General features: G+C 40.3%; 1 protein-coding gene across 8 annotated transcripts in view; it reads right to left on the reverse strand.

Annotated features, from left to right (window-relative positions):
• Positions 1 to 24,465, reverse strand: part of CADM1 (cell adhesion molecule 1) — a 344,102-nt gene that overhangs the window by 71,773 nt on the left and 247,864 nt on the right. For all 8 annotated transcript variants that reach the window (XM_067751098.1, XM_067751101.1, XM_067751094.1 and 5 more), the window contains exons 2-3: positions 5,638 to 5,784; positions 3,894 to 4,046 (exon numbers count right to left, since the gene is read on the reverse strand). In XM_067751098.1, the coding sequence (XP_067607199.1) occupies positions 3,894 to 4,046; positions 5,638 to 5,784 (300 nt within the window). The remainder of the gene's footprint in view (positions 1 to 3,893; positions 4,047 to 5,637; positions 5,785 to 24,465) is intronic.

Below are 24,465 nucleotides of genomic sequence, written 5' to 3' on the forward strand. Positions count from 1 at the left end.
CGGTCCGGAAGGACCCTACATGCCGCGGAGTGGCTAGGCCTGTGAGCCATGGCCAGTGAGCCTGCGCGTCCGGAGCCTGTGCTCCACAACGGGAGAGGCCACAACAGTGAGAGGTCCGCGTACCGCAAAAAAAAAAAAAAAAAAAGTAAGGAAATGGCAAGTGGTACGTATAAATTAGGCCAGAGGAAAATTTACCAATGTCTCTTAGATTTTGTTTGGGTGTTGAGAGTGTGAATGGCAGCAAATAGGTCCTTATCTAGATTACCTGTTGCTTGGTTTTATCCATGTTAATACCTCCTCTACTGCAGCAGATATAATCTACACTTCCCTAATCCTTCCCAGTGATTCCTGTACTAATGCTAGCTCCTCCTGGAGAGCTGACATCACCTGTAACTTGACAGCCAAGGTAGACATGTGGAAAACTTCAAAAGTGGTGGAAAATATGACCAGTGTAGAAAAATAAAGGACTTGTTTATTGTGGAGAAGAACATCCTGAGAAATGGCTGAATGACTTTTTCCAAGTCCGTAAACAGTTTTCTCAAGACTGTGACCAGTATTACTGATCTTTACGAAGTTTAGAAGAAGAAAGAGTCAAATGTAGTAGGAGCTGTTTGGTTTACAAATATAAAATAAAATGTGAGTCATAATGGTTCACTGATATCAGTTATAAAGTTAACTTCTCTCAGATTTTTTTTGAAAGCAAGAAAGCTTTAGAAAATATAGATGAAGTGATTTAAGTCTATCTTTCTGAAAAAAGGGGGGGTAGGACAAGAAAATCTTAAAGTTTATTTTGGTCTATTCATTCTCCCGTTTTTCCCTTTAACTTCATAATGTCTACTCAAATACGAAAGCAGTTAGTAAGGTATCAAAATCCATTTATAAGAAAAAAATGAACTAGAACTGCTACTAACCAGAGAATACACTTATACATGGTCCGCTAAACAGACATATTTAGTGAAAACTGCCTGCAGCCATTAATGAAAACAACCAAAGATATATCTAAGGAGGTGCCTAGAGATGGAAACTTGAATAAAAGTCACGTAGAGGGAAATACTAGAAAATAGCAAAGAAATGTTGACGTTCTTCTTAGCTAACTTCACATCTATAAGAGTGCTAATTATAAACATTACGCCTACAACATTAAAAAAATCAGCAATATCATGATGAGTCACGTTAATTACAACAAAAGAGGAGACTTAAAGCTGGTCGGTATGTGGAATCTCACTCTAAGACCCTTTAAAATAATTAGGTTCTCCTGCTCCTGGAATCTTGAGTGAACACTAATCTTAGAAGGACAGGACTGTAATAATATTAGCTACTATTATCAGTAACTATACTAATGTTAAAGCAGCATATTCTCTCTCTCACTCATCTCCTTTCATGAACAGTAGTAGGATCTGGAGAAAGAAACAAACTCATCACAAGTGGGAGAAGTGAATGAATATCCTAAAAGGCATCCAAAGGCATGCAAAATATCACAGGGGAGTTTTCGGTTTTTACATGGATAAGATAATAAACAGAATAGTAACTAACAAATACCCATCTCTATGTCTTATAATTATGCTGAAATTTTTGCTGAATGCTTCAAACAACTAATAAAGATGCATGCACTAAAATGAGCATCTTCATCCGATCAGGAAGTTTGACAGCTGTGTAAGTACATATGGGGTCCTTTTCAGAGAACCACAGATAGAAACGAAGATGATGCTGATAGATCATTCTTCATTCATTATGATACCTGAAAACTCTAAACCTTAGGAGGAAGCTTTGAATATATGAGTATCAGTGGAAACTGTCAGATTTTGGAATATGAAAGACTCAAGTGCCGATAACAATAATTTGACTCCGTCAAGGAATCCTAGAATAAATTCAGTGGAAGGAATATTAAATGAATGCATAATATCTGCAAAAAGAGCATTTACCAGCATTACTTTCAAGTATATTTAAGTTAATGTTTCTATACAATACAAGCAAGGAACCTATTATTTCTAGAATAATCAGACCTCCAAAAGGATTACAGGCATAATGCTTCTCAAAAGCCTAGTGCTGGGTGTATTCCGTCCAACTGGCCCAGTCTAGCGAGTCTGAGAACAAATGTACCAAACACTGAAAACTGACAGGCAGTAACTGCTTGTCAAAGACCAGATACACTCCTGCAAACAAAAGATGTGCACCTTCAGGGAGAAAATCTTGAAACAGCAGCCTTCAGGATTTTGTTGAAAACAACCTAGACTAGAAGACCCAGAGGTTCTGAGGCAGAAGAGTAAGGTCTGCTTCGAAGTCTAAGATTCTTGATTCTCACCATGTGCTTTGTAAGCTGGGCAAGACGACTAACCTCTATTATTATCATCTCTTTCTTTGAAATAAAGACATCCATACTTAAAGGTATATGCAGCGAAACATTCTGAAAATGCAAAATGCCGTTAAGTATATTCCATCTAATTGCCGTCACTTTTGTGGACACACCATAAACAATGGTGGGTCAATGGGAAGATGGCCTATTTGAAGTTTATGCAGCTGATGACTTACTCCAACAAGCAAACAGTGTTTCAAAGACCTCTCCAGAAAACTTTCGGTACATCTGCCAAATTCCAAAACGTTCATCCTAGCCAAACCTTCCACACTTACTATTTCTGCAGATCTAATAGGGATCAAAGGCGCAATTAGAGATAAACACGTACACATCACCAAACATAGACCACAGCAGAAGCAACATGGCCAGACATGAAACCTGACTGTCTAAAATCAGTGTTCCTCTTATCAATAACATATATGTCAGCATTAGGGATATGTTTTTAGTTTAATGAATTAAAAAAATGTTCCCTATTACAGCTGTGTTTAAATAAAGTAATGAGGCAGCAGATCAATACATACACCCATGAATACATATATGTTCACACACACTAAGCAAAAACAGCCTTCATATTTATCTTTCCCCTTTAATCTTCATATCGTTACACTGAAAAGCTGCAGTCTGCCGCCTCAGATAGGCTTTGATTCATCATCTTTCCGAAGGTATAAATCAGAGATCTTGCCTCATGCTATAGTGTAGGTCCTTGAAAACTCAGTTTCAAAAATCCAAATTGGCTGGTGTTAGGCACTGTAGTATATGTTTGTCTAAAAGGTGACTAGTTCAGACCACCTTCACCGCAGGAGTATCTGCTGACTCTATCAAAACACACACATGGAAACCTGGCTACCGGGATTCTGCTGAAAGTCGCAAGCTAGCCATCATTCGTGAAGACACTTAACCCGCTAGAGGTAGAGGTGTACTCAGCAGCCGATCCACGATGCTCGCTTATTATCAGCCTTCTCTCCCTAGAAGCTCTTCATTCTTTTACATCTAATGGTTGCAATTTGTGGCAAAGTATGTGTTCATGGGGTATGATTTTTACAGCATAATCTTGAGTGGGAGCAATAAATGAGGCAATAAGTCAAGCTGAAGAAAAGGAGATCAACAATATTAAACGAGATGTAACTCAGAAGGAAAAATCATTAAGTGGATTTCATATCAGAGCTCTGCCACAGGGTGCAGATGTGGTAGCCTGTTTCCCCCTCTACTGCACAGAAGGGGGGAAAAAAAAGTCCTGGGAGGTAGAAGCAACGACATTACATGTGGCGAGTGATTCATTTGAGGGCTCTAAATTCTCTTGATCTTTGCTTCTGAAGCTTGAGGGTTGAAACCCAAGAGCAGGGGAAATCTAGAGAGCCTGCTGATTGCCATTCCTTAGAGTGTTTGGTAAAATAGGCTATTTTTAAAATTCAGCAAGATGGGCGCTGAGTCTTCCTAAAACAGTAAAATTTACCGTTAACCTTTTCCTAGCTGCTGGAAGCCATCTGGCAGTAAGTACCACCCCCTCGTTTCCCAGGACAAGCCCTGGTGCATTGCTTACCCAGGACTGTGATCGTGGTGTAACTTTCCTGAGGGGGGTCAGTGTAGAGCTGGCAAAAATATCTTCCTTCGTCAGAAATTGAGACATTTGTCAACGACACTTTGAGTTCACTGCTTGAAAAATTCAGCAGCTGGAACCTGCTGTCCTTCAAAGCTGGAAAACAAAACACAGAGTTAGTGTTGTGGGAAAGACGACAGTCTATTTGCCTTCCCGAGGGGAGGCAAAAGGCAGGTGACTAGAAAGGCAGCTACAGAGCAGACACATGGATTAAGTCTTTCTGCACCTGGTGGGTACTTCTTTGTGCTTCTTGAGTTCCTAGTTAGGGCTTCTGCAATAACTGTTTGTAGACACATATATATATATCCCTGCCCAAAAAGGAAACTCACACACATGGGTGTGTGTGTCTGTGTACACACGCATATCCCTTGCTGTCAGTTTTGAGCACTTATTCATAAATTGTTTCGGATCGTCTATCGGAGACAGGCAGAATGAGAACAGGAGGAAAGGGCAGGCAATGAGCTCCCTTTGGCACTGAAATTTCAGGGAGTAGAACCTACAGGCTTTTAAATTGTCTCTAAAAATCTGAGGCCTTAAAAGAAATAGAGGTTCTAATATTACGAGAGAAAATTTTAAAAAAGCATTATTAGTAATTGCAAAAGCAAAATGAAAATCATTAAAAAAAAACTTTATAGCAAAACAATCCAATTTAACTCTGATGCATCTTTGTGTTTCATGTGGTTTGAGGTGGCACTGCCAAAAGTCCATGGCCTGGGGCCTTCAGGGGCCTTAAGACCTTACCCCATTTTCTAACTGCATTCAGCTCCACGGGGATGAAACTGATTAGGCATAAAGTAGGAAGTCAGAGTCATCCCAAAAGTAATGTATGCGGGCTTTTTATTGATGTCTAATATTCACTTTTAAAGTCCTTATATTAATTTGGCAAAGGCTAGATCAGTATATACTAATGACAAAAATTCATTCTAACAATGAGAAGCTGGCTTCTCTCCTTTTACCCTCCACAGTCCTCTTAATGTTCCTTATGTTCATAACTCTTTCCACAGGTCATGAATGTTCTGAGGTGTTGGGGAGAATGGGGACAAGTGGGCAGGAGGCGACATGCCTGACACCTACTTTGGTTAGGCACCAATGCTCTCAAATCGCAATTTTTCGAAAGACCTGATTCTTGCTCTTGCCAAACCCTGACACCCATTTGAACCATTGCTATGATATACAATTAAGTTTCGATTACTGGCTTTTGTGATCTTATATTTGGAAGGATTTCAGCACATGGGCACCTCCATCTACCACACGCTATGATGACAGGAGATTTGGTTTTGTCTTTATAGGCACAGATTGCCTAGGAAACTTCAGTCTTCAAACCAAACAGATTACCTTTGAGAATGCTATATTTTCCTTGCTTTACCCTATTTGAGTTGTTTGTGTCAGCTAAGTATTTGGGACTCAACGGCAATTCACCTTGAATTACTACAATCAATTCCTATTGCAAAGGAAGACTGCCTTACTTTTAAAAAAGGACCATTCAAGGTTTCTATTAAGTAGGAAGATTATGATTGCATGTCTCTTCTTTCCTCTGAAGAACTGATTAAACTTTAAGCATCTAACATTAAATTAAAAAAAAGAAAAAAAGAAAAAAAGAAAAAAAAGGAGGCCTTGGCAATCTCTTTATCAAGACAACGTGTAGGAAAAAAAGTTGCCATCTAACGCTATAGAGATGGAAACTTACGCCGGAAGTCCCTGAAATAAATGGTCTGTCTGTTGGGATTCAGTAGTTGGATAACAGAGTCGTCACTCTTGTTGACCTGGCAGCTGATGGTTGCAACTTCTCCCTCGATCACTGTCACATCTTTCGTAAACAAATTCTGTCCATCACCTTTACAAAAAGGAGAAAAAAATTCCATCAATTAAAATTTGGTTAATAGGATCAATTAAAATGAGAAACAAGAAGTGAATTAGAAAGAAACAAGAAGTGAATTAGAAAATAGACACGATGGGAATTCCCTGAAGGTCCAGTGGTTAGGACTCCAAGCTTTCACTGCCAAGGGAGCGGGTTCACGCCCTGGTCGGGGAACTAACATCCCACAAGCTGCGCGGCCAAAAAAGAAAATAGACAGGAGGAGCCACATTTGGTAAGGCTCACACACCTCTCTCCAATAGTCCACAAAACGAGTCTATTAAGCTGAGCTAGATCTAGGGGCAAAATACAACTAAGCCTGGAATCAACGTGCTGTCAGAAGTTGTGATGTCCATGCTCCAGCCTCCAGTGTTTTTACTAGCCAAGTAGTACGCTGGAGACGTATGGAAAGGTAAGAGTATTGGCTGTCATGAGGAACAGCAGCTCCCACAAACGGAGTAGGGGAAATATGTATACATCAGCCTTCCTCATCTGCGGGTTCGGCATCCACAGATTCAACCAACCACAGATCGAAAATACTAAAAAAAAAAAAAAAAAATTCCAGAATGTTCCCCAAAGCAAAACTTGAATTTGCACGACAGCAACTATTTACATAGTGCTTACATTGTTTTTACCACTATTTACATAACATTTACATTGTATTGGGTATTATAAGTAACCTAGAGATGACTTAAAGTATACATTTCTTTTTTCTTTTCTTTTTTTTTTTTGGGTACGCGGGCCTCTCACTGTTGTGGCCTCTCCCGTTGCAGAGCACAGGCTCCGGACGCGCAGGCTCAGCGGCTGTGGCTCACGGGCCCAGCCGCTCCACGGCATGTGGGATCTTCCCGGACCGGGGCACAAACCCGTGTCCCCTGCATCGGCAGGCGGACTCTCAACCACTGTGCCACCAGGGAAGCCCTAAAGTATACCTTTTATAGAAAGGACTTGAGGATCCTGAGGTTTTTGGTGTCCGTGGGGGTCCTGGAACCAATCCCCCATGGATACCAAGCAATGACTGTACTGAACCTCAGCTCAAATGCCCTTGAGCTATTTGGTCACCTCACAGAAAACTCAAGGGGTCACTTAATAGAAGTAGGTGGGAGGGCTCAGTAAACAATCTCACCTTGTTAGTGGATGTCAAGATTCCCAAAGTATAGGCAGTTCCGTTATTTATTGCGTAGGGGTGGGGACCTGACTATGACCCTTTGGAAACTCAGTAAAATCCTGGGAAGCCTTACAGTTCACTTTATTACTCTGTTCTCAGAAACTACATCTTCATGTAGTTTCAGGACTGCTCCAGGCAGTCCTGAACCACGCCCCTTCTACAGACTACCCCCTTCCAGCCATTTAGAAAATCTCTTACAGAACATGTCAAAAAGTCTAGGCTTTCAGATCCACTGATATCTGGATTATCTCCAGATCTGCTCTACTTTGTTACTTCTAGGATAAGTGACAGTAGCCAGGGCCCCTCATAAATGTCCTAAACGATCCACAGCACAGGTAGGAGGAGAGGAGACTTCAAAAGCAAAAGATGAAATAATTGTTGAATGTCCAATTCCGCACCAGGCATAGCAGGGGATTTAGTAGTATAAGATACTGTCCTAGCCTCTAAGAAGCTGCAATGTTGGTGAAAACTGATCCCTAATTCCCACTTACAGAACAAAAAGTATAATATAGGCAATAGGTACAATGGTCAATCAGGGAGGGGACAAGAGACATTGCTTTTTAGCTGTAAGATTTTAGGCAAACTATTTAAAGTCCCTGAGACCATGTCTCATCTGTAAAGTGGGGATAGTAATTAAAAGCTATCTCACAGAGCTGTTGGGAGGATTAGGAAAGATAATCAGGGACTTCCCTGGTGGCACAGTGGTTAAGAATCCACCTGCCAATGAAGGGGACACGAGTTCGAACCCTGATCTGGAAAGATCCCACATGCTGCAGAGCAACTAAGCCCGTGTGCCACAACTACTGAGCCTGCGCTCTAGAGCCCGTGCTCCACAGCGAAGAGCAGCCCCCGCTCACAACTAGAGAAAGCTCGCGCGCAGCAACCAAGACCCAACGCAGCCAAAAATAAATACATAAATAAACAAATTTAAAGAAAAAAAAAGAAAGATAATCAGTGTAAAGCATTTAGCACTGTGGCTATCTTTCGTAAAACTGAATAAATGGTAGCTGCTATCATCATCACCACCATCACTTCTCTAGATGTCAAATCCCAACTAAGCAACTGTACGTGTTGCCAGTAGTGTGGATACAAGAATGAAAGCTCACGGTCCCTGCTCTCAAGGAGCTCTCTATGTAATTATATATCAACTCGGGGTGGCTTATTCACTCTCTAAAAAAAACCTGTCACATTAAGAAACAAAGGTCAAAGATAAGTACTATTCTAAAAAAAAAAATGAGACCGCATAAATAGAGACGCAATTTGAGTAAATGGAGGATTTCCACCTGCTCTCATATTTCTGCTGAAGGATCCTTTCTTGGCAGGACACAGTTGGGAAGTGTGAGAAGGGACGTCTAAGATGGCTTTAAGCCAAATCCACCTAGAAATAGACCAGCCTACGGGAGAGGATTAGAAAAGAGGCAACTAGAGGGATAAGGAAAAAATTATTAGAGGCACAGATAAACAAAAATTCTTGAAGCTTGAGGAGCAGAGCAAAAGCAAACCCAACCTTGAGACCTCTGATCCAGGGAAGTAACCTGGGTGTGAGAACGAGGCCCACAGGGCTTGTAGCAAGTGTAAAGGTAAATCTTCCCTAGCTTGATCCAGCAGTGAAAGCTTAGTGGGCTGAAGAGTGTTAGAGAATAATATCAAAGAGGAAGAGTGATCAGAGGAGACGAAGTCATGCTTATTTTTTCCTCAGTGGGTCACCGTGACAAACACAGAATTCAGAACCAAGCTGGGGGGAGCAGTTTATTCTCAGATCTGAGACTAAAACAAGGGAAAGGGAATTCCTGCCAATTAAGCAAGCTTTTCAAGGTGGTTTTGCTGGCCCTGGCGGGGAGGTCTGTACAGAAAGGACAATACCCCATTTCCTCAGGGTAACCCAACCTAGTAAGGAAACATTAAACTGCATGATTCAAATGCTATTCTGTCTCGAAAAATGGGACTTGCCTTGAGGAGGTTAGACTATCAAACCAGTCTACCGGATTGTGGAGGAGATTTCTTCTACCGAAAGGAAGTTTATTAGCAACACAAATAAGAATCTTCAGCTTATAAAAGGAACACATGGAAAGGCTACCCAGTGAAAGGCCTTAATCCCTTTGGCCTTATAGATCCTGACTACCATCTTGCAGATGCTGGGACTTAAAGCCAAGTGCAATTCAATTAAGCTCTAATAGAATAGTTACTGTGGAAATAACCATCCACTCTAATTTTAGTCTTTACTCAGAACCCTAGTATATTCTGTCTATATTCATATTAAGGCTATAAAACATTTGCAAAGGAGACAGGAGCAGAGGAGTTGACTGTGGTTTTGTATTTAAAGCAAGGAAAGTAATAAAACAGAGCCAGAGGGATTTTTTGTTTGTACGTTTCTTAAAAAGTCTAAACATTCTTATTTATTACTTATAATTAAATAATATAAGACCAGATCCCTTTAATGTGTCATTACTGAGTAAATCATTCAGGTAAAACTTTTGCCATCTGCAAATGTTTGCCCTTGCTGTGCTCTGGCACATAACAGGCTCTGCAAATCCACGGTGGTATCATCATCACTACTGTATTATTTTTTGAAATTGCTAAGGCCAACCTAAAATCCACTGTCTCAGAAAAGGACAATACGTAGCTATGTTAACATGGTTACAATACAAATGCTAAAAAATTATAAGTGTTGCAAGATATCAAAGTGCCTTGACTGATGGTGGTGGCCCAAGGATGTCACTCTGTAAAAGTCACCAATAAATTATATGGGTCAGCTGGACAGTAGTTATATTACACAGAGCTCCATGCTTGGAGCATCATAAGATGGCTGCAATGGAATAATAATGACCTATTTAGTTGAGGCAAAGGAAGCGAATGACAGTGATGAAAATATGATATGTATGTCAGTACTCCTAACCGCCTGAAGCCTTTATGTAAAAATAATTTCTGCTCACGTCCGCAACTATTTCTTCCAAACAGAAGGGTGCACTGTGACTTGATAAATTTCCCCTTGAAACAGATATCATGACAATTAGGTTGTTACAAAACACAATTTGATGTGTAGCAGAAGGCTACAAACAGGTAACTTTGGTGCCTTTCTTAAATAATCCATTTAAAAAACTCTTCCGATTTTCTAAAATTCAATTAGCAGATACACCGTCAGGGCAGAAACAGCACACGTTCTGGGCAAAAGAAATCAAGTAGGTACAATATACTGTAGCCATTAAATAAGGCTGTTATCAGCAAGGTAATTTATTTTAAGGGTGGAACAACGTCTGACACGTATAGACATTTTTGACTGCTAGTTGGTATATGTGGGTGAGGTTTAAGAGACGGAATCAAACTGGCTTTTAATTTATACCAGCAACTGTATTCCCTATAACTTCCCTATCTGACCCACAAATTCTAAAAATAAAACTCTGGCATTAGAGAGGCCCATTCTCTCGCAAGCAGGTCTCCCAAAGTACTCTAGAAGTTGCCAGGACATTCATTACAAGGAAGCAAAAGCATATTACCTAAAGCAAAAAAAAAAAAAAAAAAAGATAAAATTTATTTTGATGATCAGTAAAGACCATTTCAGCTGAGCTGGTTAGGGCTGGAGTGGGCTTGGGAATGCAGTGGACTCAGAAATCCCCCATTAATTCAATCATCAGTTGACTTAACTCATGGATTCTTTCCTGAAACCTCATTTTGTTATAAACACTATGTAAATGCATTACACAGAACACTAAGCCTGGGTTGGAATCTATTTGACCAACAAGAGAACTGCCTGAAGGCCGGGGTGATGGGGCAAATCTTCGAGCAAGAAGCTGAAATGAGAAATAGCATTCTCAGGCACCGGGACTGGGAGAAGGGAACGTATGTTGCTCTGACGCTAGGCGTTGTGTTAGTGGCTTTGCACGCTTTTCCTTCTCAAACTCCTGGAGTTTTCAATGTCTCCACTTTAAAGATTAAGAACCTGAGACACGGAGAAATTGAAATAAGCTGCCTAATGGAATTCAACTAAGTGGCCGAGCTGGTGTTTGAACCCAGTTACGTCAGATTCTCCAGCCCATACAGTTTGTACTTTTTAACCAGCCAACCTCAAGATTTGTTGCCAAGGATCTACTGGCTCTGCCTTGGAAATTTTACTTGTTTTTAAAGAGGGTGATTTCCCTATGAGCAACTTCTGAATTTTTTTTATTTCCATAATTTATCCAGAACACAATTACACACTTCAAGATGAGAGAGAAACTGTCCTGAATGTAAAACACCTTGTTTACTACTGCTTCCTTCTTTTAGCACTCAGCACACTGCCCCTGGAGAATGCCTTTATTACCAGTGCACGGCCAGCGTTTGCCAGCACCAAGGGCTCTGGCCCCCTGCTGCCTGGCTGTTAATAAATAAAGCACTTCATTTACACCGGGGAAGTCTCTCCAGTCAAGTCTATAATAAAAGGGCAAGTCACAGTTGGAACAGAATTCGGTTTATACTATGGCAACTATGTAAACTCTTCCTGACTCGAGGAGCACCAATGACTCTTTACTGGGAAGACAGCTTGACCAGAGAAAGAGCAAATAAGGTCCCCTGTTCTACTCTTTCAGTTGCAAAATCGTCTTAGGGGAACCTTTCTTTTTAATCCTCTGCTGTGTGGAAGACTGAACCTAACATGAAATCAGCATAGTCAGGTTGTCTGAATAGGCAAAAGTCCAACCAACAACACAGGCTGTCCAAAAAAACCCAACCAAACCAACAAAAAAATCATCCTGCCAATGATCAACGCAGCCATTAAAAAAGCCACCAGAGTTATCGAAATTTTACACTAATTAAAGCTTTGGGGTTATTAATTCTTCCCCTCCAAATGGTACCTAAGTTGAGACTTTCTAAAGAGGCAAAAAGCTTGCATGTTTTTGAAACACTTATTTCTTATTGGTATGTGAGCCCTGTGTCTTAAAGCTTCAAATGGCTTTTCCCCCATTCTCATTTCTGTTGGATCCCATTTTTACAACCATATCAGTTACGTGCCCAACTTGAAAGAAAAACCCCTTACCCCAACCCAAATACAACCATCACCAACAGAGGCTCTGCAATTCCTGCTAACGTTTCTGAGAGCTAGCCTTAGAACTGAGTACATTTCAGGAAAAGGAAAAAAAAAAATTAAGATTCTGCTGAAACCCAGAGGGAGAAATCTTTCTAACTGCACATGTTCCTCCAAGTCAACGTAAACACAGCGTTCACTATAAATCATTAACAAAGCCATTAAGATGTGATTTCTATCTAAGCAATTATTGTCAGCATATTTCGTACACTTCCTTTAAAAGACTCAATCCTATCTTTCAATTCATTAAACTGTTCCTTGCATTTACAGAGTTTTATATCAAATCAGAAACCTATTTGAATTAATAAGAATTACAGTAAAAGTAATTTGAAAATAAATTATTTGAAGTTCAAGCCACAAAAGCTTTTGATGAAAGAATTTAGACCCCTTTAAATATTACAGTAACATTTTCAGTCATCCAACGTGCAAATAAAAGACAGTGAGAACCTGTGTCGAAAACGATGGGTCCAGGACTTCCCTGGCAGTCCAGTGGTTAAGACTCCACGCTTCCACCGCAGGGGACGCAGATTCCATCCCTGGTCGGGGAACTGAGGTCCCACGTGCCACGAGGCGCGGCCAAAAAAAAAAAAAAAAACCGAAACAGAAAACGATGGGTCTATCAACTGTGGATTAAGGTTAAGGGTGAGCCCTCTTCAACATAAATACAATTCTTTATTTCGAAGAGAGACAATCCTTCAACCTTTGTGAATACTAGAATATTTATTTAAAATCAAAAGCATTCAATCTGTCTGCTGTTTACAAAGCTACTCTTAACCTTTTTGATCCTCATCCATGTTTTGCTATCCCAGACAGTAAAGTGGAATTTGTTGACTGCTCCAAGGACTGTCTATTCAATGGTCAAAATAAGCATGAATGCAAACCATACAGTTCACAAGCTCAGAGTTAAAATAAGATAAACCAACTCCACAGATAACTGAGTGGGCAAGAGTACGTCGCACGGACCAAAGCATTTCCTCTGTGTCACCTTCTTTTTCACAGAAGCCTTGTGGAAACCAAGGCCAACAGAACTAAAAGGAACCTCCAGATCAACTCTCTCATTTTATAGATAAAGACAGTGAGGCCCAGGGAGGAGATATGTAAGTAAGATCACATGGCAAGTATGAGGCCCCATCTCCTGATGGCTCATCAAGGTATTTCTATTCTTGGTTATTTCTAAATAACATTTATTGATTTGCTTCTAATTACAAAAGCAAGAGATGCTCAAGGTTTGTTTGTTTATTTATTTATTAAAAGCTTTGTTTCAAGTGTAGTATTCATAACACTTTATCCTATGGCATGGAGATGGTCAGGATCTCCTAAGAATCTCCTGTTATATAATTACTGCTGTATCACTTGAGCTTATGGAAGGAAAAAAAAATATTGAATTTAATCTAATCTCCTTTTATAATCAGTAAAAAGGTGAGGCAAATTTTTGAACGGCAAGTTAAAGAGTAATCTTCCCTCAGTGCTGGTTTTTTCTTCAATTAAAATTGTTGATTTCCCCTGAATACAAAACAAAAAAATATCATCTGACACAACATTAAGCAATTCATGAATATTCTGTATACGCATTCTTGTTTAGTTGACTAATGGCAAATTAACGTTCTCTATTTTGGCTTAAACACATACTATAGGTATGTTTGATTAGCATTGAATTCCACAAGCTGATTACTATGCATGCTTTGATTATGTAATTACATAATAGAGTATAATGGCTCCTTTGGAGTCATTATGATCTATATTGCAAATATGTTTCAGTTTTGCTATAGTTTAAAAACGTTGAGATGAGAGTTCATAACAAGGCTCCACTTTTCAGTCTTACCAGCTAAATGGGCATTTCCCCATTCATCCCAACATCTCCTTGACACCAATTAAGGCCTATTGTGTCAAGCTGCATACACTTTTGAGAAGTTCCCTTTGTTTTCTCAGCATTCAAAAAAGGACATTGATTTTAAAAGCTGTATGATGCAAAAGGCCTGGTTTCAAAAAAAAAAAAAAAAACACAAGGCTGAAATTCCATCCTTCATCCATCCTTTGAAAGGTCTGCAAGGAATCACATCTAGTTCATTAATCACTGTTCAGACAACCACAAGGGGGTTAAAGATGGAATTTCACCTTTAACTCGAAAATGCACACGAAGGCGGGACAGCCAAGAATACTGATGCTTATAGTGGTGACTTGCCACAATGCGTTCAGCCACACCAACTTACACAAAGGTCCAGTTCTGCAAATCTCATGTCTTGCAATATCCCTTTCAGAAGGGGTAGCTCTGAAAGAGCACGGCCAGATTTTGCCTTCAGAGTTCCCAAACCCAGGTTTTGATGGATCTAAGGCTAACAAAATCGACCTAGTGAATAGATTTTGATAATTCCACCATCACCTTACAAATTGGAAAGTTCAGGGTTTAAAACAGGACAAAAGTTATTGCAAAGGACCATGTCAAGATTCTCTTGTCCCCATGAAATCCTTTAATCTTGTGCTACTTCATTTGTAAGAAGAGCTGTTTCTGCTTTTCTCTTCCAAGAGAATGAGCTCTTATACCATGCCAAACCAAAGGTGACCCGAGCCTTAACTTTAAAGACGAATAAGCATCAAGCTGTTTTTACCTTTGGGTCTATTGGTTTTCAGCATTAAGGCTGAAGAACCGCGGTCAAGCAGTTCAACTGTATTGACTGTTGGTCAATACAGTCCAACTGGTATTTACATATAGGATGAGAATCTCTTTTGTGAAAGGAAACATTGATTAGGTGTGTGAAAACTCTTTTCCAGGAATACTGTGACAAAAGAAAGTAGTTACAGCAGCTGCGCCTATGCTATTTCAGTTTTAACCATCGCATTAGAAGCCTTCCTCTTAAAAGACTGAGCTCAATAGGACTTTTTAATCAGAGCCCACAGCACCAAGAGGGCCAAGCAATTACGATGCTTATGATCTGAGCTGCCTGACCCCATAAAGCGCAGAGGTTCAATGCCCTCTATAGAATGTTTGTGGGGAGTGATACCCGTCCACTAAACATGAAGATCTGAATTAGCTTTTCCATTAAAATCCACTTATCCAAGAAGCGAAGGCAATCAAAGAAAGAGGAATATAAGAATAAACCATAAAAGATAATAATAATCACTGAATCCTTTTGCTCTTCACAATGAAATGTGAAAATCCCAGACTTTCTTCTCCTCTCACTCCTTTTCATAGCTGGACAGGTTTCATGGCATTTTCGTTCATCAAAAAGATAGCATCTTTTTTGGAGAGAAGACAGCCTCACCCTGAAGAAAAACTTCCTCCAGTGGACACGTTTTCTGAGAATTAAAAGAGAGAGGAAAAAACAGAGCCCCCAAAGTAGGAAAGTCACTGTTTTATTTGCTTGTGAGATGGCACTGAAATCACCTTGTGGAACAGTCATTTTAAGCCTGCTAAATCTTCTTAGAGGCTCTTGGGAGAAAAGAGGCTCTTAAAAAAATATTAATTAAAAAATAACCACAGCCATCCAACTTGGACCTTGGAGGAGAACAATCTGAATACAGAGGCTTCTTACAAAACTAATTGTGTTGGCAAAGCAAGGAGTTTCTTCTCAATGGATTTGATTCTGTGATGCTCGTTTATGGCAAAAGAAGAATAAAAGAACAGTTTTATATTGCTCTGCTGCAGTAGCAATTCAAAGAGGGGGAGTGTTCCAGCATTTCAAAATACATTGTCTCTTTCAGACAGAGCGTGCTGAAGGCCAACTGTTGCTCTTCTGCACCAACCACTTTGCTAATGAACTGATAATATGATATTCCATTCCCTGGGATATATTAAATGGCTACTTTGCAGAGTGAAAACTAGTTGTACAGTTCTGCTGTCCATGAGCATGGACTACTGGGAAAGAAAATCACATTCTAAAATGGATGCATTGTGCAGGTGGAAGCCAGTAACTGATGAAGCACAGACCCTCACACCATCCAGTGGGGTGGGTGGTCACTGGTCCCAAAGTTAGCTGAAGCCTGGGAGAATGGGAATGGACGATTTTAATTCATATAGAGAACTATCCACATTTCTCAAACCATGAGCTATTCATCATGAAAACAAAAGGTTTAAATGATTAAAACTCAAAATACGCATTAAAATATCTGAAAACCACAAAGGACGACACACATATTAGGTTCTATTATTCCTATAAATACTTAAGGGAACTTGGACTTCTTCCTTACCCGGGAAGAGACCTTGGTAGCCAAGTCATTTACTATACACACTGCAGCAGCCGCTGGTGAGCCCTCACTCTGTAAGAAAATATAATGTTGCCTGTTTTTCTAACCAATTGAAAAGAAATTCACAAATTTCTGTCTCAAAGCTACGGAGACAGCAGACTCTACTGTGGTCTCTTCTTAACTGATGCTTCTCAATTTCCCTACAGGCTAAGCATATTTAGAGATGAAGATTGTTTACAATAACTGCCCCTCTACAAAGTGCTTTAAATTGAATTTCCTTCCAACCCTTAAGCTCAAGTCTCAATGGAGATGGCACGTGCAGTTCCCTTATTTTTTATACCCTGCTTTTAAGCACCCAATTTAATATCATCTTTCCCTTTGATGAGAGGTATCATTATTAAAGCCGGGCCACTTGCTTCAACTTACTAAAAGCTGACTTTTTTTTTTTTTTTCTTTACGTTTGCCTCCAGGGTGTTAAAAGACTAACAGTTAGTGTAAGATATTTAAAATCACAAGGCTTATCCCATGTAACAATGATTACTACACACAGAAAAGAAAAGGGAAGTGACTGCTTTTCTCCACGTCTGGAGGCAAGAGAAACACATTTCTAAAGCGTTCATTATTATTTTAATTTTTTTAATATCAAGAAAACTCCCATGATTTCTGGAGGGAGCATTATTTTAATTATCTGTATGACAACAATAGCTAAATACTTTAAAAATGTTTTCTGTGTGCCAGGCGCTATGCGTTGTTTTTTGTGTTATTTCATTTAATCCTCACAACAATCCTATGTGGTTCAATATCTTATCATCATCCCCATTATACAGATGAGGAAACTGAGATTTAGAGAGGTTAAATAAGTGGCTGGAACCAATATCCAAACCTCCGTCTATTTAACTGTGGCACTAGTCACAATTACAGTATGTTAATGAGGCTTTATTTTATGATGCTAAAAGAACGGTGGGGAACTAATGGAAGAATCTACTGTATCTGATTTCTGTGAGTTAGGACTAAAACTAAACTAATACAGCTTAGAAGGAATTTGAAGCCTATCCATCAGCAATCAGCATGTTCCAATATGTGACAGCGATATAATTAGCTCTATAACCAGAGTCCAAATACTGGTCCTTTAGTATTTAGAGAGAGGATGTCTGTTCTGCCGAATGATCCCGACTCAAAATGCAGTTCAACTCCAACTTCAGGCATTTAGAGTGTCTGCTTCAAGGGCATTCATTAGTATTGACAATCTATGTGACTGAAATTTGGCTGTAATAGCAGTCTCTCCCTACATCTCCTCGTTCATTTTTCCTGCCAACAAGAGCCATTGAACACCTTCCAAATTTAAAGCTTAGAGCCGACAGGACAAGCAAGTAAGGATATCAGTTGGAACACATCAGATATGGACTCAGAGTGAATGTCAACCTCAACTGACATGACTACAGAAACAGAAACCGGGGAAATGGGAGGGGATAGATGTTTCATATTCTTATTCTAGAGGGTATTCCGAGCGTGTGTAATATGGTTTGTTGAAGAAACAGCTGTAAATCCATGATAAGCATCATGCTGAATAATGTGGCAACATTCAACTTATTCACATCTCCTACCAGGAATCCAAGCAGCTTTGGACTATTTTATGAAATGACAGTTTCTTAGCTGGAAAATTGGGTTCTGTGACTAAGGCCCTTATGGTGAGTTATGCCCTCTATTATCCGTCAGTCACAAAGCAAGTGGCGGTTTTTTAACCTCTGGGCTCTTGAGTTGTTGGTCCCAGCTGAGTCTGAGAAGAAACATATGAGTTAGAAAGCTCTTCTTAAGCCAGGGTTTGATGAAGGGATTGCATATGGAGAGTGGCCAAAGGAGATTCCAGATTCTACTTTCCTGACTGCCGAGTCCCCGGCGGAAAGCCTATGTCAGTCAGAGGGGCCCTGCCGCTAACCAAAGCGGTGTCATTATGAAAATAACTTGATTAGTTATCATCTGAATGTGGGCTGCTGATTAATCATCATTGAAATTAGAGATATGTGATAAGGACATCACTTGTACCTTATTTTCACTTAAGCGGGCATCTAAGGAAAATGAGACCATAAAACTCGGAAAAAAGGAATTTGTGCTGCAGTTCTGAGCTTACTGGTGGTGAAACCGGGAAAAACTCCGAATCTGTTTTCACATTTTCAAAAGGGTAAATGGCATCTCTCCTCCAAGGTTATCATGAGAATCGAGTGAGGAAATGTGAGTAACAGTATTTTTTGGGCTCCAAAAATGCTAAATAAAGGATATAATCTTTTCCTTCTCCAGCTATCTCCATGCAGCCTCTGTCTATAGTGCTCGGACCTTCTTATGAGCTTCCATGATCTGCTGGAATTCTTTTTTTTCAATTTCAGAGCTTTAGCGAGCATTCTTTTCATTCTAAGGCTAACTACAAAAGCACAGAGTAAATTAAAACATCTTCATCACTAACGTTAAATTGCAAACTAAAACCATCCTCAGTATGAAAAGTATAAGGTGAATAGCAGATGCAGGCAGAGGAGTGAACATTTAAAATTAGGTTCAATCTATAGCACTACAAACATGACTTATTTTCTGTTTTCCCTCCTTTAATTATACGGTCATGATTAGTTCAGTGGACAATTTCCGTGTTCTAAGGTTGTGTTAGGTTAGTCATGTAACACACAACACCCTTGCTGGAAAACCTCAACCGTCAGTCAACACCTCAGATATCAAGTTACTGAATACGCTGTTCCACAAAAGTGAGCTTTCCATATCATTGAATCTCTCTCTGAAGGCCAAAATTAAAACGAAATGAAATGAAACAAAAACAATTTCCACAGAGCTTGCTGACTTGCCACTTTGTCCTATGCTCCTATTTAAGGAGGATGACATGAGTTAATGACACACGTAGGACTATGTGGCCCTTCTCTAAACAATCTCAGCTGTCAGGCCTGTATATGTCCTTGCTGCTTCCCTCCAATGCTGGCTGTCACTTCTTGAAGATAATTCCTTCCTTTATTACTAAGTGCAAGGGCTTTGAGAAAGCTACTGGTGCTAAGACCTTTCCTGCTTACTAATCCAGGATGTTTGAGGTCTCTAGAAACCTAATCTTCACTAAGTGGTGTGTCACTGTGGCATGAGGGGGGTGTAATTTCCCCCTTCATTTGACACTGGAGGAAAGAAAAGTGCACAGACAAAATTTAGTTAACAATAATATTTGGCTTAGTTTGACAATAATACTTTGACACTAATAGATATTCTTTTTTTTTTTTTTTGGCGGTACTCGGGCCTCTCACTGTTGTGGCCTCTCCCATTGCGGAGCACAGACTCCGGACGCACAGGCTCAGCGGCCATGGCTCACGGGCCCTGCCGCTCCGCGGCATGTGGGATCCTCCCGGACCGGGGCACGAACCCGTGTCCCCTGCATCGGCAGGCGGCCTCTCAACCACTGCGCCACCAGGGAAGCCCAATAGATATTCTTAGGTAAAAATACACCTTTGAATGTAGGAAGCAAACCAATAAAAAAAAATTGGTGACTGAGTCTAGTTTGTTTTTTAATGTTATTATTATTAGTTCAAACCCATCTATTACTAAGCTATGTATAAAGGCAGGTAAACTAACCATGGAGGATGCCGCAGGTTCCAGCTGGAAGTCATTCGCTTTCCCCATGAAGCTCTGATACCGCCCCACGTTCCTAGACTTCTGGCTCATGGTGTGTTGTAATTGTCAGTCTCGGCACTTATTACACTGAGAGTTCTATGGTCATTTATTTACAGGGTGGTTTCCTTTTTAAAAATATTTTGATCTAGGTTCAACTGCTAGCACTGCCAGTTATTAGCTAAACCTTGCAAAAGTTACTTAAAGCCTCTTGAAGCCTCAGGTTTTACACATGTAAAATGGGTCTAAAAATTATAATTATTGTATCTCCTTGAGAACAGTCATACTATCTTCTTCATCTTTGTATTCCCAAAGCATAATAGAGAGTCAGTTTACAGAGAAAGTGTTTAATCAATGCTTGTTAGGGGAGTTACTAAGACCTTCACACTGAGGCAGTCTCATTTTTGGAGACAAGTCTCAACATCAAAACATTAAGTTGTACCCATATCTCTCATTAAATATAATTGTGAACTTCAAATGAACTTAATTAAGAATTTCCTTAATTTTGCTTTTGAAATGATTAATTCCAATTGTCTGTTATATTCTGAAGCTAACCATTTGCTTTTCCGTGGCTCAGACATTTTCACAAGGTCGAAAAGAAACAGCCCTAGTGCTGTGTCTCCAGTGGTCAACAGAGTAAACAGCCCAGCTTTAAGAAGTTCCTGATGTATATATGTATTGCATCTTCTTTATCCATTCATCTGTCGATGGGCATATATACAATGGAATACTACTCAGCCATAAAAAGGAACGAAATGGGGTCATTTGTAGAGACGTGCATGGACCTAGAGACTGTCACACAGAGTGAAGTGAGTCAGGAAAAACAAATATCGTATATTAACGCATGTATGGGGAACCGACAAAAATGGTACAGCTGAACTGGTTTGCAGGGCAGAAATAGAGACACAGATGTAGAGAACAAACATATGGACACCAAGGGGGGAAAGGGGCAGGGGTGGGGGTGGTGGTGGTGGTGGTGGTGTGATGAATTGAGAGACTGGGATTGACATGTATACACTAATATGTATAAAATAGATAACTAATAAGAACGTGCTGTATAGAAATATAAATAAAATAAAATTCCAAAAAAAAATGAAGTTCCCGATGTTGCGAGGGAGACAGACATGTGTACGTGCAAGGACAGCACAGTGTGGTGAGACTCATTAGCCACAAGGATGCTACTGCACTATGGGAAGCTGGAGAAGCCAGGAAGGACCCTGTCAGGATGGGGGTGCAAATTCCAGAGAGGATGAAGAAGAGACACTAGAAAGAAGGATCGTGGTGTGTTTAGAACAAAGGGAAGAGTGTGGTATGCTCTGAAGAGTGCCAGGAAGGGGCGCTTTCTAGAAAGGTCATTAGGTCCAGATATTGAAGGACACTGTAGGCCAGGCTAGGGAATTTGCACTTTATCTTGTAATTAATAGGGAACCATTAAGTGATTTTAATCCAGGGAGTGATATGATCACACGTGTGTTCTGAAAGATAACGTTTGTGCAGAGAGGGAGGGAAGACGGGAGGTGGGAAAACGCTGGAGCCAAGAAGATCAGTTAAGAGACTTCAGCCACAGAGTACTCGAAGCTGATAAGAGCCAGGTAAGGGAATCCGGAGTGGGGATGGCAGAGCTCAGGGTGGGAGGAGGGAGAGTGAGGAGGAGTGGGGAGCCCTTCCAGGTGAGGCACATTAGTGGGCTTTCAGCTCCGTTAAGCGGGCCCTGGGTGTTCCTCAGTCACCTCTGTTCAACTCCAGTTAGTGTCTAGTGGCCTTCTAAGGAAGGACCAGCAAAGAGCTAACTTTCAAAAGGAGCTGGACGGCAGTTCACACACCCATTCTCATCACCACTGTTGTTCACCACGGAGATGGGTTTTTGCAGCCTCACTTGTACCAAAAATAGAATTAGGGTACCTGGGTGTCCCTCCACCCCTGCAACCCTCACCCCCAAAAGAGCCCTTCTATTTCAGTGTGGTCGACCAGTAGTTTTGAAAATCCCTGAGAGATGATTAAAAATGAAGAATCTCAAACCACACCAGACTGACTGAGTCAGAATCTGCATTTTAACAAGAGACTCTAATCATTCATGTGTGCATTACAGTTTGAGGAGCTCTGGCCTAGAGTACAGTAATTCTCTCATGATCCTAAACATTGAGACTGATGGCTGAACCAAGGAAGATCACAGAAAGAAGTGTGTTGTTCCTAGACAACAGGTTTCAAGGAAACTAGTGAATCAGTGAGTCATGGGGTGAAGAAGAAGGTGAATCCGCACCACCAAGTGAGGCCCATCTCCAGGGAGTAACATGGCTTCTGCAACTTCTCCTTCTGTAAAAACCGACTTCAAGTTTGCACGATGACGATAAATTGATGTGAATTGTTCATGAAGTCAATAGGAACTAGAACCTTGGGTTCTTTTCCAAGTTTCACAGAACCACCACTACACAAATGAAAAATCCTCTCCCAAAGCAGCTAGCTGACTGCAACCAAGGCAAATAGATTATTCTGCATTCAGCTGCAAAAAAACCCGACTTCTTCCAGCTGGTGCTCCCACACTCAGTGGGTTTGTAAGTTTGCATGCCGCACTCTGGTTAATTTTTGCTTCTTTGGTTTCATTGTTACTGTATGTTTTGTGCTCGTGTGTGTTGAGCCAGTGAAGACAAAACAACAAATAGGGAAATAAGGCAAGCAGTCCAAAATGAAAACTGAAAGAGGCAGCCCAGGTTTGTTACAAAAGTGATGAGATTCAACTATACAATCTGAAGGGAGGGGAAAAGAAATCTATACTACCCCATTACAGCAGACTTTTTCACTCTGTGTCCAGGACATAAAATTTGCTGCAAAAGCACTAGTTACAATAGCCAGGACATTGAAGCAACCTAAGTGTCCATCGACAGATGAATGGATAAAGATGTGGCACATATACACAATGGAGTATTACTCAGCCATAAAAAGAAACGAAATTGAGTTATTTGTAGTGAGGTGGATGGACCTAGAGTCTGTCATACAGAGCGAAGTAAGTCAGAAAGAGAAAAACAAATACCGTATGATAACACATATATGTGGAATCTAAAGGAAAAAATGGTTCTGAAGAACCTAGGGGCAGGACAGGAATAAAGACGCAGACGTAGAGAATGGACTTGAGGACATGGGGAGGGAGAAGGGTAAGCTGGGACGAAGTGAGAGAGTGGCATGGACATATATACACTACCAAATGTAAAACAGATAGCTAGTGGGAAGCAGCCGCATAGCACAGGGAGATCAGCTCCGTGCTTTGTGACCACCGAGAGGGGTGGGATAGGGAGGGTGGGAGGGAGACGCAAGAGGGAGGAGATAGGGGGATATATGTGTATGTACAGCTGATTCATTTTGTTATACAGCGGCAACTAACACAACAATGTAAAGCAATTATACTCCAATAAAGATGTTAAAATAAAATTATACTCCAGTAAAGATGTTAAAATAAAATAAAATAAAATAAAATTCTGGGTACTCTGGGAACACCCAGAAACCGGAATTGTGAAAAAAAAAATTGCGGCAAAACTGTAGGTAATGACATAAACAGAGGTTTAAGGGAAATAATAAGAGTCATAAGCTGTAGGCAGAAAGAAGCAGACACAGGAAGAGCCTCGTAGAATGTTCAGGGGAAGAAAAGGTAAACAAGAGTTTCACTTTTACACGGCCTCTTAATGAACATCCATGGATCAGCCTGGAGCGGATGCTAGAGTGAATGTGCCTTGCCTTCCAGATGCAGGCTAACAGCATCCTTAGCAGCAGCTCACAGGAGGAAATGACACTTACCTTGAAAGCAAAGAAGCAAAGGTTTCACCTAAGTGTAAGAACCTCAGCTTGGAGAGGTTCTCTCCTATCACGCTGAAACTTAAGTATATAAAGTTTAGAATTTCAACCATTGTGTAAGTTTCCTAATAAACTTTTCTAATTTTATTTTACTTTTTTGGTGGGGGGAAGAGAGGGTGGAGCAGCACAATGATCATTGCCACGATCTAGTTTCTGTTCTTCCTGTTCCTTAATATATGGCGATTGCAATTGGTTCGCACTTCATTCCCCCAACCAATGTGTTCTTATATGAAAGCTTTCAGGGTTTTTACTCCTGGCATACCCAGATGGCTTTCCTGCAGTGGGAGAATACATCTGAAGGGTTTTCTGCTGGGTTACTAAAGTGCAGTTTCAGAGAGAATAATGTTCTGAATTTCAGTCTCTTAAAAAAGTCGTTGGGTTTACAGGCAGTCACGCTTGTCACATTTAGCGTGTGAATTACGTACTTCGCGGAAACACAGTTAAACTGCCACAGTTGTGCACAGCCATAATTTCTACAGAGAAAAGACCAACAATTGGGGAACTTTATTACTACTATTTTTCATTTTTAAGAAGCCAAAATCAACCCTCCTAACATTATAAGATAGTTTTTCTTTTTAAAAAAGTTTTTTTTTTCTTAAATAAAGAGAAAGAAAAAAAGAAAACCTCTAATGGGCTACTTGCTGTTCTATTCACTTTTTAGATTTGTCAATTTTTGAGTGACTGCCAGCATCAGGGACTCTTTGTAACACCTTGTACTTGGGATATAATGAAAACATGAAATGATTAAAAATACTGTGAGTGTAAC

This window comes from Pseudorca crassidens, chromosome 9, assembly GCF_039906515.1.
Source record: "Pseudorca crassidens isolate mPseCra1 chromosome 9, mPseCra1.hap1, whole genome shotgun sequence".
Lineage (NCBI taxonomy): Eukaryota > Metazoa > Chordata > Mammalia > Artiodactyla > Delphinidae > Pseudorca > Pseudorca crassidens.